Below are 18,295 nucleotides of genomic sequence, written 5' to 3'. Positions count from 1 at the left end.
AGGGAGGGTAGGGATTGATTGGAATCCAAACAATTAAAGCCAGTAATAACAAATCATTCCGACAAAGGAAAAGTTGTCCTTAAGCTTGATACTCAAGTTTGCTGCATGGATTTATGGAAAAATTGATTTTAGCAAGGAAAACACAAATAACTAGAAAATATAAACCCAAAGGATGCGACATCAAGTAAGCCAGCACAATGTAACTGCATCCAATACTCGTTGTTGTTATTAATTCAACATTACCATAGTTGGAGCAGTTTTTATGCACAGTAATTTTTTGCACTATAAGGCGCACCTGACTATAAGCCGCCACCCACCAGATTTCAACCGAAAATTGCATTTGTTCATAGATACGCCACACTCGACTATAAGCTGCAGCTGTCCTCACTGCATTGTGGGATATTTACACCAAAAAATATCAACCGGTAACACGTTATTTGACAGCAGCCTCATGACACTGTCATAAGACCCAATTGAACACCATGAAGCATTGCAGCTAAATGATTCAAGAAGCTTCATTTGGCCATCACTGTTCACTTGGGGGAGACAGTCAACCTCTGCTGCCAACTGCTGTCAACACTGTTGTCGTCCAACATGCCTCCTATCATGCGCTACAGATGTAAATAACAAATCAAAATTCATGTTCTGTGCTAATTATTTCTTCAGTTACTGTTCTAGTTGTTTCATTAATTGCTAGTTATGGTATTTAGTAATGATGCAACAATACTCGGTTTTACATTGAACCGTTCGATACTCTTTGATTCAATACGCAAAAAACATTCCACATAAATGAAAAGCTCCCAAAATCTATTTTCTCTATCTATTCTCTCTCGCTAAAATGTCCGGTGCAGCTTTGCCTTGAAAAAACAAATACTTCTGCTAGCAGCTCCCTCCTCCACTCATCCCCATACAGCATTAAAGGTGGAAGCTGTGGCGCACAAGGATCATTGCTCGTAAGGAAAGACAGAAACTTAAGGAGGCGGCTTGCCGGCTTCAATATTGTAAAGATCCATTGTTTGGTAGCATTTTGGGTGAGCTGATATGTTATCCCCACTTGTACATATCAAACAAAGACTGTCTTTACGGATACGTACAACAAGGTACTCCAAAATTTTTGTTGCCGACTTGGCTGCTACAGATAACCTCGCGTAGACAACAGACAGGTTAAGACCATGGGTCACAGAGAGCTAACTCACGGTTACATGATGAACAATGAGTGGCAACTTAAGAGCGCTGTACTTCAAACTCAACCTGTTTATGAAAATCGATTGTCAAATGCTGGTGTTGTGCAGTATTGAGCAGACGTGACTTCTGTGGCGTTTGTTAACTTTTTTAAATGCCCGACAACACTCATGCGCATACACTAGATAACATAAAATAGCAACTTAGATGTGCTACGTTAGATCCCCTCGAAGTCCCATGCAATTGGCTGCGTGAGCCCAGAGTGATCATGGGACGCGTTGACCATATACTACATCGATGAATTAAAAACCGCCATGACTGAATGGAAGTTAAGCAGGCCAAAACAATCCATACCAGCGACTATAGATCAGGGGTGTCCAAACTTTTTGCAAAGGGGGCCAGATTTGGTGTGGTAAAAATATGGGGGGCCGACCTTGGTTGACGTCCTTTACGTAGAACAATATATTTAAGCAAATTTTAGTAATGTTATGACCCTGTGGTCATTCTGTGTGTCACATTTGCTTCATTATTTTTTTTTAAATTAATAATATCAACAATCTCGCAACTAGCCTTTGTGGCGTTCTCTTTAGATTCTCGGGTTCTTGCGAAATACTGCTGCTGTGAAATTAAACTAGCTTCAAGTTGCTTTAATTTCTTGCTACGTATCTTCCCTGTAATCTTGTTGTACATGTCAGCGTCTCTTGTTTGGTAATATTGCCTCACATTGAACTCTTTAAAAACAGCGACTGTCTCTTTACAAATGAGGCAGACACAGTTTTTGCGTATTTTAGTGAAAAAATAGTCCAATTTCCACCTATCCCTGAAGCGTCAGCCGTCACAGTCAACTTTCTCTTTTGTGTTGATTGTCACCATTTTAGAAAATTGGGAGTTAAGGGTCACATGGGGTAATGTTGCTTAGAGTGCTGCCGCCTTTTCATGGGTAAATGAGGAGCAGCATTTAGTGTGTAAGCTACTTCATATGATGGTAGCAGTACTGCTGACCAATTTATTAAGTCTGTGTGCGGGTCAGACGTTATTGATTTTATGACGGAGGCTGGGGGCCGGATGAAATTTGACCAGGGACCGCATTTGGCCCCCGGGCCGGACTTTGGACATGTCTGCTATAGATAATGCTGCAAATATTCTTAATTCAGTACGTAACACAGATGGACTCGGACCACAAATAAGATGTTTTTTTTCATGTGGTAAACATACCTCCTAAGAGAGTAATAGCAATCAACAGTGTGACCTGCCTCACTTTACAAATAGGAAAGATTGTTGTCAGCACTTTTATACAACACTTCTTCAGATCAGTAAGAAGTAAGCACATAAATATTATGCATTATAATTCATGATTATATGATGACATTGTTATTTTCAATGTTAGCAATATAAAAAATAAAAAAAACACTTGTATCGAAATATCGAAAATCGTGTCCCTCGTATCGAAAATCGTACCGAACCGCGACTTAACTGTATTGTTGCATCCTTAGTATTTAGTAACACTTTATTTGAATGTGGCGCCATAAGACTGTCAAAAGACCATCATAATTATGACATGCCACTGCCATGAGCATTAATGAATGCTTATGACATTATCTCCATTTTGAATGTACAGTTGTGGTCAAAAGTTTACATACCCTTGAGAAGAACATAATGTCATGGCTCTCTTGAGTTTCCAGTTATTTCTACAACTCAGATTTTTCGCCGATAGAGTGATTGGAACAGATAGTTCTTTGTCACAAAAAACATTCATGAAGTTTGGTTCTTTTATGACTTTATTATGGGTTATCAGCAAAAGTGATCAAATCTGCTGGGTCAAAAATATACATACATGGATCTGAAAAAGCAAATCATTGACTTGAACAAATCAGGAAAGTCACTTGGAGCCATTTCAAAGCAGCTGCAGGACCCAAGAGCAACAGTGCAAACAATTGTTTGTAAGTATAAAGTGCATGGCACTGTTTTGTCACTTCCACGATCAGGAAGAAAATGCAAGCTATCACCTGCTGCTGAGAGAAAATTGGTCAGGAGGGTGAAGATTCAACTGAGAATCACCAAAAAGCAGATCTGCCAAGAATTAGAAGCTGCTGGAACACAGGTGTCAGTGTCCACAGTCAAGCGTGTTTTGCATCTCCATGGACTGAGAGGCTGCCGTGCAAGAAAGAAGCCCTTGCTCCAAAAGCGGCACCTTAAGGCTCGACTGAAGTTTGCTGCTGATCACATGGAGAAAGATAAGACCTTCTGGAGGAAAGTTCTGTGGTCAGACGAAACAAAAATCGAGCTGTTTGGCCACAATGCCCAGCAAGATGTTTGGAGGAGAAAAGGTGAGGCCTTTAACCCCAAGTACACCATACCTACCGTCAAGCACGGTGGTGGTAGTATTATGCTGTGGGGCTGTTTTGCTGCCAATGGAACTGGTGCTTTACAGAGAGTAAATGGGATAATGAAGAAGGAGGATTACCTTCAAATTCTTCAAGATAACCTAACGTCATCAGCCCGAAGATTGGGTCTTGAGCGCAGTTGGGTGTTCCAACAGGACAATGACCCCAAACACACATCAAAAGTGGTAATGGAATGGCTAAATCAGGCTAGAATTAAGGTTTTCGAATGGCCTTCCCAAAGTCCTAACTTAAACCCCATTGAGAACTTGTGGACAATGCTGAAGAAACAAGTCCATGTCAGAAAGCCATCAAATTTAACTGAACTGCACCAATTCTGTCAAGAGTGGTCAAAGATTCAACCAGAAGCTTGCCAGAAGCCTGTGGATGGCTACCAAAAGCGCCTAATTGAAGTGAAAATGGCCAAGGGACATGTTACCAAATATTAGCACTGCTGTATGTATATTTTTGACCCAGCAGATTTGATCACTTTTTTCTGTTCACCCATAATAAAGTCATAAAAGAACCAAACTTCATGAATGTTTTTTTTGAGACAAAGAAGTATCTGTTCCAATCACTATCAGAGAAAAATCAGAGTTGTAGAAATAACTCGAAACTCAAGAGAGCCATGACATTATGTTCTTCACAAGTGTATGTAAACTTTTGACCGCAACTGTATGTAAAAGATCCGCACTGGACATAAATGGACTTAGTGACATAACTTGCCGGATGACACTTAATGATATCTGTCATAAGCCATCATTAATGCCCATGATAATGTCAGGTCATAATTATGATGGTCTTATGGCAGTCTTATAACGCCGCTGTCAAATAAATTGTTACCTATTAACCCAAATGAATCCACAAATAAGCCACGCTGGACTATAAACCTCAGGAATCAAAATGAGGGAAAAAAGTAGCGCCTTATAGTCCCCAAATTACGGTAATAAACATTGTCAAACATACAACATTTTTACTCCCATTTAATAAAGGAGGTTATTGAATTACAATGTTTGTTATCAACTGGCTTATTTTCTTTATGAACACTAGGTGCAGTATTTTTCCACTGATTTCCCAATAACAGTTTTGTGTGAATCCAAACACTATACCTATATAAAAATTCGCATGCACACAGTATGCCTCTCAATAAATATACAGTAGGCTACAGTAAAACCATTTAAAATAATTTCATAAGATTGAAATTTTGGATCGTACATCACTAGTTAAGTTCTTGAGCTTGATTTTCTTCACTGTGTACGTGTGCTGTACCTATTAAAGTGAAGTGGGAGCGTGTCTATGCCGCAACTGTGGGCGTGCGCACGTTGTATAAATGCTTTAATAATCTTTTATGCTGCCAATCCAAACCACAGTGGACTGTGCAAAATGAATAGCACTGCAGCATAGCAAGTGTGTGTGCGTGTGTGGTTGCATTCTCGAAGGTGGTTGTTGCAGCAAATAAATATATTAAATGACCACTCAGCCTGGGGCCTTCTTTCCTCACACTTCTCTCTTTCACGCACTCATAGATAATGTTTTGTTGTGACTATTATTATGTATTTTCTTCTAGTTGTTTCTACCTGCAGCCCGCTCGCTATTTGGTATGGTCCGCATGAACGTGTCTGCTCAAGCAATGCGTCTTCTCCCACTGAGGAAATCGAGCCGAGGCAGCCCAGAGGCCACTTCACTGCTCCTTTGCACATACTCACACGCCCATAAATAGGATTTAACTTGCAATTTAATGCGGGGAACTATGCCGGATAAATAAAAACAAACGGGCTTGAATATACTGCAAATGTTGATGCAACTGTTTCACATGACGCATTTCATAAAATGGAGCCTGGCACGATGATGAAATAAAAATGCTCGCTTTGTTATGCTTTGGCAAGACAACCCCAAAAAATAGTAATAGCAAAAAGTGTCTTGTTTGACTGAACCAGTGAACCAGGGTAACAAAGCGCAAATGCAGTGGTGTCTTGATGTAAAAGTTTAAGCCATTCTGTGACAAGGCTTCCAACTCAAAATACTTGGGGTATAAAACCCTTTTCCTCACTGAAATGAATTGCAATGACACAAAAAACAAAACTTTTTTTTTTTTTTTTTAAGAAATGTTGCTTTTTGTAAGGAATACAGTATTCTCCAATATACAGTGCCCTCCATAATTATTGGCACCCCTGAAAAAGATGTGTTTTTTAGCTTCTAATAGTTTTTTAAAAATTCAAATAATATGGGACCTTAATGGAAAAAAAGAGAAAAATCCAACCTTCAATACAAGTGCATTCATTCAGTGGGGAAAAATCCCACATAAAGAAAAAAATATTTGACATCAAATAATGTGTGTCACAATTATTAGCACCCCTGGTGTTAATACTTTGTACGACCCCCTTTTGCCAACAAAACAATCTCATCTGACCAAAGCACACGGTCTCAGTTGAAGCCTGGGACCGTGTGTAATTTTGTGTGAGACCAAGATTGAGCTTTTTGGCAACAAACACTCTAAGTGGGTCTGGCGTGCCACGAAAGATGCGCATGCTGAAAAGCACCTCATACACACTGTGAAGTATGGGGGTGGGTCAGTGATGCTGTGGGGCTGTTTCACTTCCAAAGGCCCTGGGAACCTTGTTAGGGTGCATGGCATCATGAACGCTTTGAAATACCAGGACATTTTAAATCAAAATCTGTTGGCCTCTGCCCGAAAGCTGAAGATGGGTCGTCATTGGTGTCTTTCAGCAAGACAACGACCCTAAACATATGGCCAAATCTACACAGAAATGGTTCACCAGACACAAAATCAAGCTCCTCCCATGGCCATCTCAGTCCCCAGACCTTGTTTTGTTGGCAAAAGGGGGTTGTACAAAGTATTAACACCTGGGGTGCTAATAATTGTGACACACATTATTTGATGTCAAATATTTTTTTCTTTATGTGGGATTTTTTCCCCACTGAATGAATGCACTTGTATTGAGAGTTGGATTTTTCTCTTTTTTTCCCATTAAGGTCCCATATTATTTGAATTAAAAAATATATATTAGAAGCTTAAAAACACATCTTTTTCAGGGCTGCCAATAATTATGGAGGGCACTGTATTGTACTGTTTACAAAAAAACACTACTCACAATACTGCAGGTGTTTTTTACAGAGGATGCATAATATACGCGTGTACGCTAACTAGAGTTCTCTGATATTATTGGGTAGCTGATAATATTGGCCGATAAAAGCATTGTAACCCCTTCAGAGCCACATTTTTCTGCTGGGCAAAAAAAAAAAAAAAAAAATCGCTGATTTTTACTCAACTCAAATCCCAGAAAAAAGGGCATTTTTTTGGTTGGGGATATTTGATGCTTTTATTGGTTATTTTTAATGTTAATGTTACATTGTTTTCAATGAGAAATTAGCAATTCCGTTTGCCTTTTTGAAGTTGCGTATCGTCTCAGCCATTTTCAAAGAGCCAAAAATAGCAAAGAGGGCGTGCTAAACCTCATGATTTGATTTCGTCCAATCATCTCCCTGAAGAGGCAACAGCAACTAAATTCATTGTATTATTTATTGATTTAGAGACGCGAATGCGTCATGTCCTTCAGCAGCATGCTCAGGTCTGAAGGGGTTAAAATGATATCTAATATTGATATTTTTTATTACTGGTTTTAGGCCAACATCCATGTTGCCTTAAAGTGCCTACGACAGGAGGAAAAAATAGTATTACAAATAGCATTATTATGTGGATTAGAATCATATTTTGAGACGATTCGACTATATACAACAATTTGGCAAAACGCAGATGACGAGAAATTAATCTTTTAATCTGCCGTTTAGCCACATCTACCATTATAGAGCTCTAGCATCCCCAACAGGAGGATGACGTCGGCAGGGTCATGGTTTAATCTGATTTAGAATTCAGCCCATTGAGGGGGAATTAGTCACAATGAAGAAAATGCGACGGAGAGCCGTAAAATGTCATTGTTTCAGTCTCTCTACTCCAGTATTTTTACAGGATATTCTTTTCATCGAAGTATTCTTTCCCCCAATTGCTAAATAAATGGTATTGTCATGACAAATAAGTCTTGTGCTAAATGGAATATGAAATACTAAAAATGCATTTATTCAGTGCGACATGTCAAAATTACTCCATAATGGTCAAAACTGTCGACTTCACCTTTACTGTAGTACCTCCCGAATGATATTTTATGCCACCGGAATAAGTCCGTCTTTTGTCATTTCCCTGCCCCGGCTTAGGAGAGCGTAAACAAACCAGGAGGCGTGACAGCTAGCTGACATGCTAAGCACTTGCTAAGCAAGCGAAGCAAGTAATGTTTCAAAGTCTATTCTCGGCTTTCAAACTGAAAAATCACTCAAAACCACCCGGGATCATATCACACGATGGCGAGCTTGTCAATTGTCTTGGTCAACGATTGGACATGGCCAACACGAATATAGCGTAAATTAATGATTAACTACATGGCGAAGACATAACAGTTGTTGTGCAGCTAACATATCAGAATGTGTCTGAGAACTTTTCTACATGTCCGTCCATGATCAAACGTGAGTAAATAGTCCTTTATTAAAAGAAAGTTTGTAGTGTTTACTTTTTAGACACTGTATTTGCGGCCATTTTTAACACAAAGTTTCCATTTCTGATCGGGTGGAAAATTTGACAGAACAACCGGCACACGTAGCCAAGTGTTACGCTCTCCTTGCAGAGGAATGTGCGACAAGCCGCCGATTGTTGGCCCAATGGCATTCTCGGTGGACAAGGAACATGTCGGCCATGCTTTTTGGTTTTAAAAGTGCATGTAGACTCATTCTGTCTCTAGGCAAAATTCTGGTACAGCTTAGCACAGTAGTTATGCTTATTGACCAATAGATGTCTCTAAACTAAGATGCTTGGGATTTATTATGTGAGCAGACCATTTGCACTTATGGTGCAAAAATTAAATCAACAATAAATGATTGAAAAATAATGAAACATTTTCCATAAGTTCAGTTGAAGTTGTTCTTATTTTTCATAGAATGTTTATTTAGAAAACCTTGAAGTTGTTACATTTATCATTATTAAAGCATACGGTAGGGCATTGCAATACAAATATCTGTATCAGATTTTTGGAGTTGGACAATATCGGGATATTGGTTTTCAGTTAAAAAGTCATTATCCGACAACTCCATGTTCCCATGTGGACAAAGGTGTACATGTGTTATACCATCACATGTATCGTTGCTATTCATGAGCTTATCTATAGTGTTTGCATTGTGTTAGCATTGCACTACTCGTTTAGTTCATAACCTTGAAAACTTGTAAAATCTATGACTAAAAAAAAATCTTCATCAAATGCAGTGCAGATGAATACGCGTGATATAACAAGGGATGACGATTCAATTTTGCTCAGTCCCTTTTGTCTTAATTTTTTGTTAAAATTAATTCAACCCTAAGAAAGACCTTTCAAACTACTACGTCTCATTTTGTCACTGATAAATTACTCCACAACTGAATTCAAACAATAGCTCCTGATGCATATAATGGTCCTCCAGTGTGCTATTAGGGACTCAAATGTGGTTCTTTGGCTGATAGAGAGCTAGCAATTCATGCAAAAGCTTGCCAGAAAGCATTTTCAAAAATTGTCTCCATTAAACAGTGACTGCACACACATTCTGATAATAAACCCGTCGAAAGAATTGACACGTCCACTCATAATGACATAACACAAACACCATTGCGTGGAATTCAGCACTGAATCAGCAGCAGACAGGGTGTATATGGGGGAGTTTCGTGTATTAATTTACTGCCGTGTTCAGCCAAGTGTTTGGCCGCTGAAAATGAATCACTGCACTGACCTTAACAAAAAAAATCATTTTTGATGATTGGTTGGCGAGTGTGTGTAATTAATATGTCTTTACCAGTGTTTTATGATTGCGGAAACATTGACACGACAGGAAATAATAATTTCAAGGTTCAAAATGGAAAAATGATTGATATCCTTCACGGACACTAAACCTTTATTAGCTGTTCAGGTCGTTTGTCAAAAAGCAAACTTTGGCCTAATACATTTCTTCCTATATAAACGTGTTCGAATGGTAGAGATGTATCACTTTAACACACTTTTGTGACACCGATTTCTTGTTTCCTGTTAGGCAGGGCTTTAATGAAAGATGAAATACAATCATTCAACTATTACGCTGTATTAAATCTGTCCTTACTGGAATGATGAAGGCAAAATAAGACAAAAGTTTTGATATTCTGAAATGCCTCTCATGTATAAATAAACGTTAATCGTTATCGGATTTAGTCATGTGCACTGATAGAAGTCTTATTTTCAGCTCAACACAAGATCTTCAATGATCAATTCCTTAAAGACGCACTAAAGTCATTTTTCAAAATGTTTCATGCATTAGAATGGGAGAAAATCCTGGTTGAAGTGTGTTATCTGTGTAGCTTTTTTATTTGAGTGCAGTCATGTTTGCAAGTACACATTCACATCTATGGACGATTTGGAGTGTTTAATCAGCCTACCATGCAGGCTTTTGGGATGTGGGAGAAAACCAGAAAACCTACGTAGGCACAGGCAGAACATGTGGACTCCACGAAGGAAAGCTGCAGCCCGGAATAAAGTGCCGCACGAATGCTATTTTTAGAATGCGTTAGTGGGACATTTTCGACACGCCCTCGTATACTAACCATGTCATTTATGCATATTTTCTGCGGTAATCTTTCAAAAAAGAACATGCCGATCAAGCACTGCTGATATGGAACTTGTAGAAATGACTCTAAACATTACAACATATGAAGGATGTTTTCTTCATACGTTTCCCTAAACCAAAAACTCTGAGAAAAAAATGTGAAGAATGGATCAACTTGCGCGGATGTCCAAAAGACCAGTTTAAAACCACCAAGGTGAAGCCATTCACATTTAATACGCAGTAAACATTTTGTTGGGGGCCTTGGTCCTTCAGAGGATGAAGAGGTAAGCAATTTTGATATTTTTTTCGTTATTTTTTAGCGTGGCGCTTTTCCGTGCTGCTTCTGTCTGACAATGAATGACCTGGAAAAAAATTTAAATGATATCTGACTGCCACTGTTACCTTTTTCTGTTGTAAAAAACAACTTTAGTAAGGGGGAACTGTAAATGAATTATAGAATTAAGATTAATGAAAAGTGTTCGTTGGCTGTCACCAAGTAGCATTTGCGATCGCTACACATAAATAGCAATGTAATTTGCCTCCAAGAACGGTCAGAGACGTAAGACAACCAGAGGATATAATATATAGGAAAGACGGGGCATATGGCGGTAAAGGATAGATTGTTGAAACAGGAGAATGTCAGTGACGTAAGAAAAAGGGGTCGATAAAATAGCTAAGGCTAAGCTTAGGTCGGCTCGGCTCTTTTTCCCTTCTTTTTCAGCCCTCGACACTCAAGCCATCTCTTTAACTCAGTGCTTCTCAATTATTTTCTGTCACGCCCCCCCAAGGAAGACGTAAATGTTTCGCGCCCCCCCAAACTCTCTGCCGCCACTGTAAATAGTATCATTTGTCTATAAAATTACTATTATAAATACGCATCTGCCTAACATTGTGTCCTTTTTTTCTAATAAAGAAAAAAAGTAACATAGATCAACTTATAATAAAGTATAACTTTATTATAAACATTGTTTTGTTTGTAACAGAGAAGACTTGATGTGCATCAATTTGCCTGAATTAAAAAAAAATTCACATCCAAACTAAAAAATACACTCAAGGTACATTTTTGACCATTTGATACAGAAAAATAAAATGTAATAAAATCAGTAAATAATACCAAATTAAAATTGATTAGAAACATTCACTCATGAGGACAATGTGCCAAAAAATTTGACCGAAAAAACAAATCTGAATAAAAGGGGGGAAAAAAGTGTCCTTGGACAGGACAGTTTTTATTTTTGCTGCTCACAGTATTTACCTCCTTTGCAATGATGTGGAGTTATTTTTCAATTAGCATGCTAACAATGCTCACTGGCTTACTGATATAACACTGACAAAGCAGGACGATTGTTGGCAATATACGGCACGTTTTCACTGAAAAAATCAAGCGGCTTAACAATGATTGATTTGGCTTCTTGCTGTCTGCTATAATTATTTTTAGACACAGTAAACAGTGGTCTTTCATCATCACCCACTGTATTAAAAGTCAAAGCTAAAGGGCAAACGGCACGAAAAAAGCGCATTCACGGCGGCCGAGGTAGAACCGTAGGTGAGGGCAGTCGTCGTGACGATCCCAAGCTGAAAATGGCACTTCTCGGGCGGCGACGTGAGAACCGGACAAGACAGTGGGTCGCTGCGTGAGTGAGTCCGGTCGGAAAACGGCTTTCGAAAACGGCGGTGGCACACTGCTCTTCATATCTGTTGTCTGTGTGTGCTGAGTGCTCTTCCTTAGTTCAAAAATACTGCGCGCACTCTGAAAATGAGAGCACCACTGCCACCTACTGAGTGGATGTGCAAGTACACTTTATTCCAAAAAAAAAAACACATAAAACATGTTCCCCGAGGTCACATGCGCCCCCCCTGGCATTGCTCTGCGCCCCCCCAGGGGGGCGCGCCCCACTATTTGAGAAGTACTGCTTTAACTGAACATTTGTATGTTCATCCACATCTTTACCAGTGAAATTGGAACCAGGGACATCATTTTCGTACAGAATTAGTAGGTTTAGCTCAGTAAACATCTCATTCGTGCTCTATTTCCATTAAACATTAACCTAGCCACAATTGCCACAGTCATGAATATTAGTGAGCAAAAGTGATGTGTTGCTTGTACGCCATTGTACCCTTGATATCAGAACTGTGTGGTGAACGTGCTATTTACTCATCCCACGTGCAGCCAACCTGGCTATTAGTAAAATATGAATACATTAAAATAACCCAGTCACTCTGATAAAGCAATGATGATGTCTTATTCGCAATGACAGTAAAACGAGTCCCAAACTTTTTGTATCTTGTTCTTCAAAACAGCTACAAAAAGCCAAAAAGGAGGCAAAACAATTCAATATCCCAAGACAGTTACCAAATGAGTTCCCATAAGGTAAGCTGACAAGGTGTGTTTGCCAAGTTAGAGGCATCCATTTTGAGGCTTTGCTGCAGTATTTCTTATCTTGAGGAAATGAGCCTTATTTCGAGTTGGATAGCGTTGCGTTGCGGCCGTCCCAGTGTAAACAAACAGCTTAAATATGTAGTACTCCTTCCAGGATGTCGTCTGAGCAGGTGCTGAGTTAGTTATTGTGTGGCGGTGACACAGCCATCCATCAAAGCTCCAGCTGGGGACGCCGTAACTACTTTTCTTTTCTCGCCAACTCACAAAAAAAGCTTAACGAGCTCGTTCAAGTCTAAGAGCCAAGGTGCTAAAACTTGACTGTAGTACTTACTCAAAGAATCTAAACAACCCTCCAAAATCTTTTCACCCGATATGTAATTATGGTCATATGGTGACAATATTTCCCAAAACAAACACATCATTTGAATGAAACAAGGATTTTTGTAATGCATTCACTTATACAGTAATGTAATTTTTTTAACTATAAGCTGTATGTATCATATTTTAAAGAAAACAGTATTTTTTCATATATAAACTGCACTGGACTATAAACTGCAGGAAAAAAAAATCACATCTAAAGAGTACCGGTGTCACGTTAGAGCCGGGCAGTTTACCGAAAACTTACTGCTACCCGAATGGTTCACGATGACCGACGCAATTTTGACTATGTCGGTAAATTCGGTGTTTTAATGAAACGAAAACAATTAAGTCTCTTCAGCCGGGTTTGACTATGTGTTGTTTGGCTATGCTCATTCTTAAAGTACAGCCAGTGTCCTTAAGTGTGACGCCACGTGACTATCAGGAAATCAAACAAACAAGCCCGTTGCTTTCAACCGGTATGCTAACGCTAACGCTACAAGTGAATGTGATGGAGACGGATAATAATGTAGCCAGGTAGCCAGGCCACAGGCTTTTCGAGTATAGCATTAGTCGATGCTTATATGTTGGTGCCAAGAAAGAACTTGACGTCGGTTGCATTCTTGATTCGAGAAAGACGACGAACCATGGAGCCCTACAGGGTGACCCAAAAAAAAGTTTACACTCAGTTGACTGCTTGTTTAAAAGCCATTGAAACATATCTAAATAGATTGTCATGGTTAAGTGATACATTAAGGTCACTCAATGCAGCTGGTAATCTCTCGTCTCTACAATTCCTGTGCTTCTGCTGAAAATGAAGAAAACTTTAGCTGTACCTGAATTGCTGCGTGCCGGTCTGACACCTACTGAGATTGCAGCAAGTCTGAGAATATCCAGATGTGCAGTCTACAAAGTTAAAAAGAAGCTGAAAGATACTGGAACAGCTTCACGAAAACCTGGGTCTGGAAGTGACGATCTGTGCGGACCAAAAAGTTGATTGACAAGGTGATATGTGGCCACCCCAGACTCCAGATCTCAATCCCCTGGATTATAGCATATGGGCAACTGTGGAGGACAGTGCCTGTAAGAAGCCACAAACTTCTGTGGCAGCCTTGGAGAGGTCCATTGTTAGATCTTGGGAAAAGATGACAGCATCCTACATAAAGAAGACCTCTCAAGCGTTCCGCAGGCGCCTGGAGGCTGTTGTGACACTTAAGGGAGGACACATTGAAAAATAGAGTGTATTGTACATGTTCATGTACAATAATGTATAATTTGTGATTCAATTCTAATTCTAAGATGAATAAACATGGCATTTAAGTTTTATTATGGCAGTGTTAACTTTTTTTTGGGTCACCCTGTACATGAGTTTGACGGTCCATTTCATGGACAACAAGTGTGAGCTGCGCACCCTGAGTGCTGGATACAGCTCATTTCTCGGACGACCACACAGGTGAAATGACAGCTCAGGCCCTAAAACAAATGGTGTCTTCGTGGGACGTGAAGTCTTCACCACCGACAGCGGCGCTAACCTTGTCGAAGGGGCTGAACTTTGACTTAATGAGAGGATTGGGCACAGACTCCATCTAGCAATCAGTATATCGCGTTATTTTATATTTCTCTTCAGCATAAAGTACAATCTGACGGTGTAGCCAATAATATGACCGTTTAATGGCCACTGTTGTTTTTCTGTATGTGCTTGCTTTATTATATGTCATTGCTGCCATCATAAAATCTTAAATGTTTCACTGGCATTAGAGCAACAACGTATAGCTTAATGTGAATGTTGGATGGGGGGCGGGGGGGTTCGGGGTGTGTGCATGTGTGTAACTGCTCTGGGAAAAAAAACTTGAAACCTTGAAGTAAACACGTGTTGAGTAATCATGTCACAGCAGCCGTTATCATTAAGTTGTCTGAGACTCAGTCCTCTGTTTGAAGTGAACTGTTCAAGCCCCTCTTGCTCTAAATCATTAGTGTTAAATGATATTTTTGCACAGTGGCCGTAGCAATATTTACAATGTTGTACATTGTTCGAGTCATCCAACCCGTTATAAATGTCCATACTTGAATACTTATTGTTCACAGGGTATTTTTAGATACTTAATGTTTCCACTGCATGTACAATTAATAAAAATGTTAAATATGGTAAATTTAAAGCTGGTATTCAAACCAATGAGAAACGGTTCATTTGTATTTCATGCATTGATTCAGATTTTCAAAATATATAGCAATCCGCTTAGGCAAATTTATTGTCATTTATCGTTATCGAGGTAAATCAGCTCAATTTACTGTGATAAGTACTTAAGGCCATATCGCCCAGCCCTATGTCACGTTACTAAAATTTTCAACGCGATAGCTATGCTAAAAGAGAAAAAAACAAACCTGATAATCGATACCATTTTTGATACTTTTTTTGATACTATTTCAGGGCCATTGATGATGATAGATGTCCAAACATGGCTCTTAAAAACTAAATTAAACTCTCTAAATGAGTTTATATCTAGAAGACGTCCAATCCATTTGAACTGGGAGGGTGACATGTGTTCATTCGCTGTCAGCCCTCCCACTTTAAATAAATTGGACATCTAGCGCCGTCAGTGGCAGCCAATAAGTTATGTTTATGTTTTCATAGTGCTGTTCTTAGTGGTTGCGGTTTTTCAAAACTGTGCGTCATTACTCTGAAAGCTTTGTGCAAGCCTCACAAATGTAAATATCAGTTCCTTATTTACAAAGTGAATTCACAAAGAGGAAAAAAGAAAACACGCATCGATGTATATTTAATGGTGGCCTATATATACAGTAAAATGCATGCACTGTGTGTATATGTCACGCGTACAGGGATCACATTAACCAATGCTTTTCCACCAGGATACAAACAGCATCTGGAACTACGTCTTTGGTTTTCCCAGAAGAAGCAGAAATTATATATATAAAAAAGAAAATGTTAACGAGCGAGACAATATGCCAAAGATCCTGGACCGTCTTTTCCATGTCAGTCGGCACGTCTTGCGGGAGAATTTGAGCAAGCAGAGTGCATTCATCTCAGACCTACATTAGCCTGTGACGCCACACCGCGCGTGGGAGAACAGAAGCAGCCCTAGAGTGGTAATTAGTCCGGTCTCTCGTCGGGCAGGCGATTCGCACATAAGGGAAAGGCTCTCTTCTTCCCTTTCTTCTTCTTCCTCTTTATAAATAAAAAAGAAGAAATCTTTGTTTCCTCCGATCTGGGCACTCTCCTTCTGCTCCATCCTAATTAGCAACAATTCTCTTTATTCTTCTTTGATTGCTTTCAATCTCGTTCAGTTCAGTGAATGATGACGATTCGGGAAGTGGGGTACACAAGTAGCTTTATCTCATGTACAGTAACGTCTCAACAAATCTTAACATGGTAAAAAGTTTGATCACATATTCATGAAACAAAGAAATACTTTTCAAAATAATCTCTTTATAATTTACATATTAAAATATATTTTTTTTAGATTATAAAAAGTGGGATATTTCTCTCTGTCATGCTTTTAGGACAGTGCAAGTTTCACTTAATTTCTTGTTGAAAGACATCTGCATATTGATTGATTCTTATATACCAAAATTCTTTATTCTTTCATACACAAAATAATACTGAACTCAGGCACGCATTCACTACAAAGCCCCCCAAAAAGGCCATTTCAAGTTGAGTGACAGGAAACTTGTGTCACTTGCTGATCTGTTTGCCGCTTTGACCCGAACTAAATGTTTGACTAATGCGGTGTGTTCAAGTGCTTCTGAGCTCTCGTGCAAAGAAAGCAGACCTGACTCAGGCAATAAAGGTCGCAGCGGAAGCAGGCGATGAGTCGCTTGATCAACATTCATTTGGCTCAAACGGGCAAAGGAGCAAAGCAGGCTGATTTTCAGCTGTCTCCCTGTGACTGACGGTGTTGGATGCGATTCTAATTATTTTAATGAGTTCACTTTTTCTTGGCCCTCTCTTGCATATCATACATAATCCGCGCCATCTTCGATGTGAGAAGGTGCGGATAGCTCACATCAGGGTGAACTTTTGATGATTCGCTGAATAATATGTTGGTAAAGCTGAGCTAAAGCTTTCTTAATGCAGCATTTGTGACTGCACTGAACGAAAACAGTGTCTGCGGTTTGATTCTTCCAACCTGTTCTTCATTTTTCAATTTCTACATTCAAGTTGTCTCCATTGTTGTTTCTATACAAATCATACATAAAGTCACTTGATTTAAAAATACACTCACCACTGTAGGTGACGATCCGCACGGTGGAGTCACCCTCGCCAAAACGGGTGATGGGGGTAAGGCGCACTTCGTAGGACTCGGGCTTGATGAGATCAGTCAGGTTGTGAGTCATGAGCTCTCCCTTGTTGATAGTACCGTCCATGGGAATCTCCTGCTCCCACCATCGCTGCTGTCCCATCTGCAGAGGTGACACATAACATATCAATAGAATATCGTGTGGAGTCCCGTATGTGTATTTTGATTTATATTGTTAGCATTTATTTGTTTGATTTTATTCTGAATTTTGCTCACGTATATATTGTTGGCAGTGTTTCCCTACCTTAACTTATTGGCTGCCATTGACAGGAGTAGACATCAAAATAATTTTGACAAGGAGGGGCTGGAAGCGATTGTTCGATGAATGAAAATGGATTGGACGTCTATTACTGTTAATGGCTGTTTTTACTTTTCTGTTTTACTAACTACAATATCACCACCAATAATATACTAGTGTATACATATACCTGTGCTGACAATGAATGTGCTAATGGCAGAATTCAAGTAGGAGGCCGTCCCACACTAAGCTTCAGTCGGTCGCAGTTATTCTCAAACACATGCAGCGATCTAACGCCAGATTTAGGTTGAAAAAGTACGAAAGGAAGGATTGTCTCAGAAGTGAATTTGATCGAGGATTCAAGGTAATTATTATATTTTTTGTACTATGCTTGCATTTTGAAACGTGAAAAAAATTAATGGGAGAAATTAACTGCTACGGCATTGGCGTCATAGTTCGTAATACTTATGTAAAATAAATGCAAACTGCCCGTTTTTTTACTTTTAACCAAGAATGGAGACTGTTTTACGTTCATATTTATAAAGAATTCAGGGATTTACGCATTTATTCACAAGAATTTTCCATGTAAAAAGCTCTTTGTAGTGATAAGGCTGCGCCACATTGGCTTAAAGACTAGCAGCACATTTGATATATTTACGTAAAATAAATGCTAACTGCCCGATTTTTTTTTGTTTTGCTTTCAACCAAAAATCGAGACTGTTTTGCTTCCATATCTATAAAGAATTCAGGGATTTAAGCATTTATTCACAAGAAT

The 18,295-nt window shown here is 39.2% G+C and overlaps 1 protein-coding gene across 9 annotated transcripts in view; it reads right to left on the bottom strand.

The window, feature by feature from the left end:
- LOC130907443 (MAM domain-containing glycosylphosphatidylinositol anchor protein 2-like) overlaps window positions 1–18,295 on the bottom strand; it is a 459,232-nt gene that overhangs the window by 48,438 nt on the left and 392,499 nt on the right. For all 9 annotated transcript variants that reach the window (XM_057822539.1, XM_057822545.1, XM_057822543.1 and 6 more), the window contains one exon: window positions 17,208–17,385. In XM_057822539.1, the coding sequence (XP_057678522.1) occupies window positions 17,208–17,385 (178 nt within the window). The remainder of the gene's footprint in view (window positions 1–17,207; window positions 17,386–18,295) is intronic.

The sequence above is a fragment of the Corythoichthys intestinalis genome, chromosome 19 (assembly GCF_030265065.1).
Source record: "Corythoichthys intestinalis isolate RoL2023-P3 chromosome 19, ASM3026506v1, whole genome shotgun sequence".
In the NCBI taxonomy this organism is placed as follows: Eukaryota; Metazoa; Chordata; class Actinopteri; order Syngnathiformes; family Syngnathidae; genus Corythoichthys; species Corythoichthys intestinalis.
Note: the sequence above shows the minus strand (reverse complement) of the source record. Positions and strands in the feature narration are given on the sequence as shown.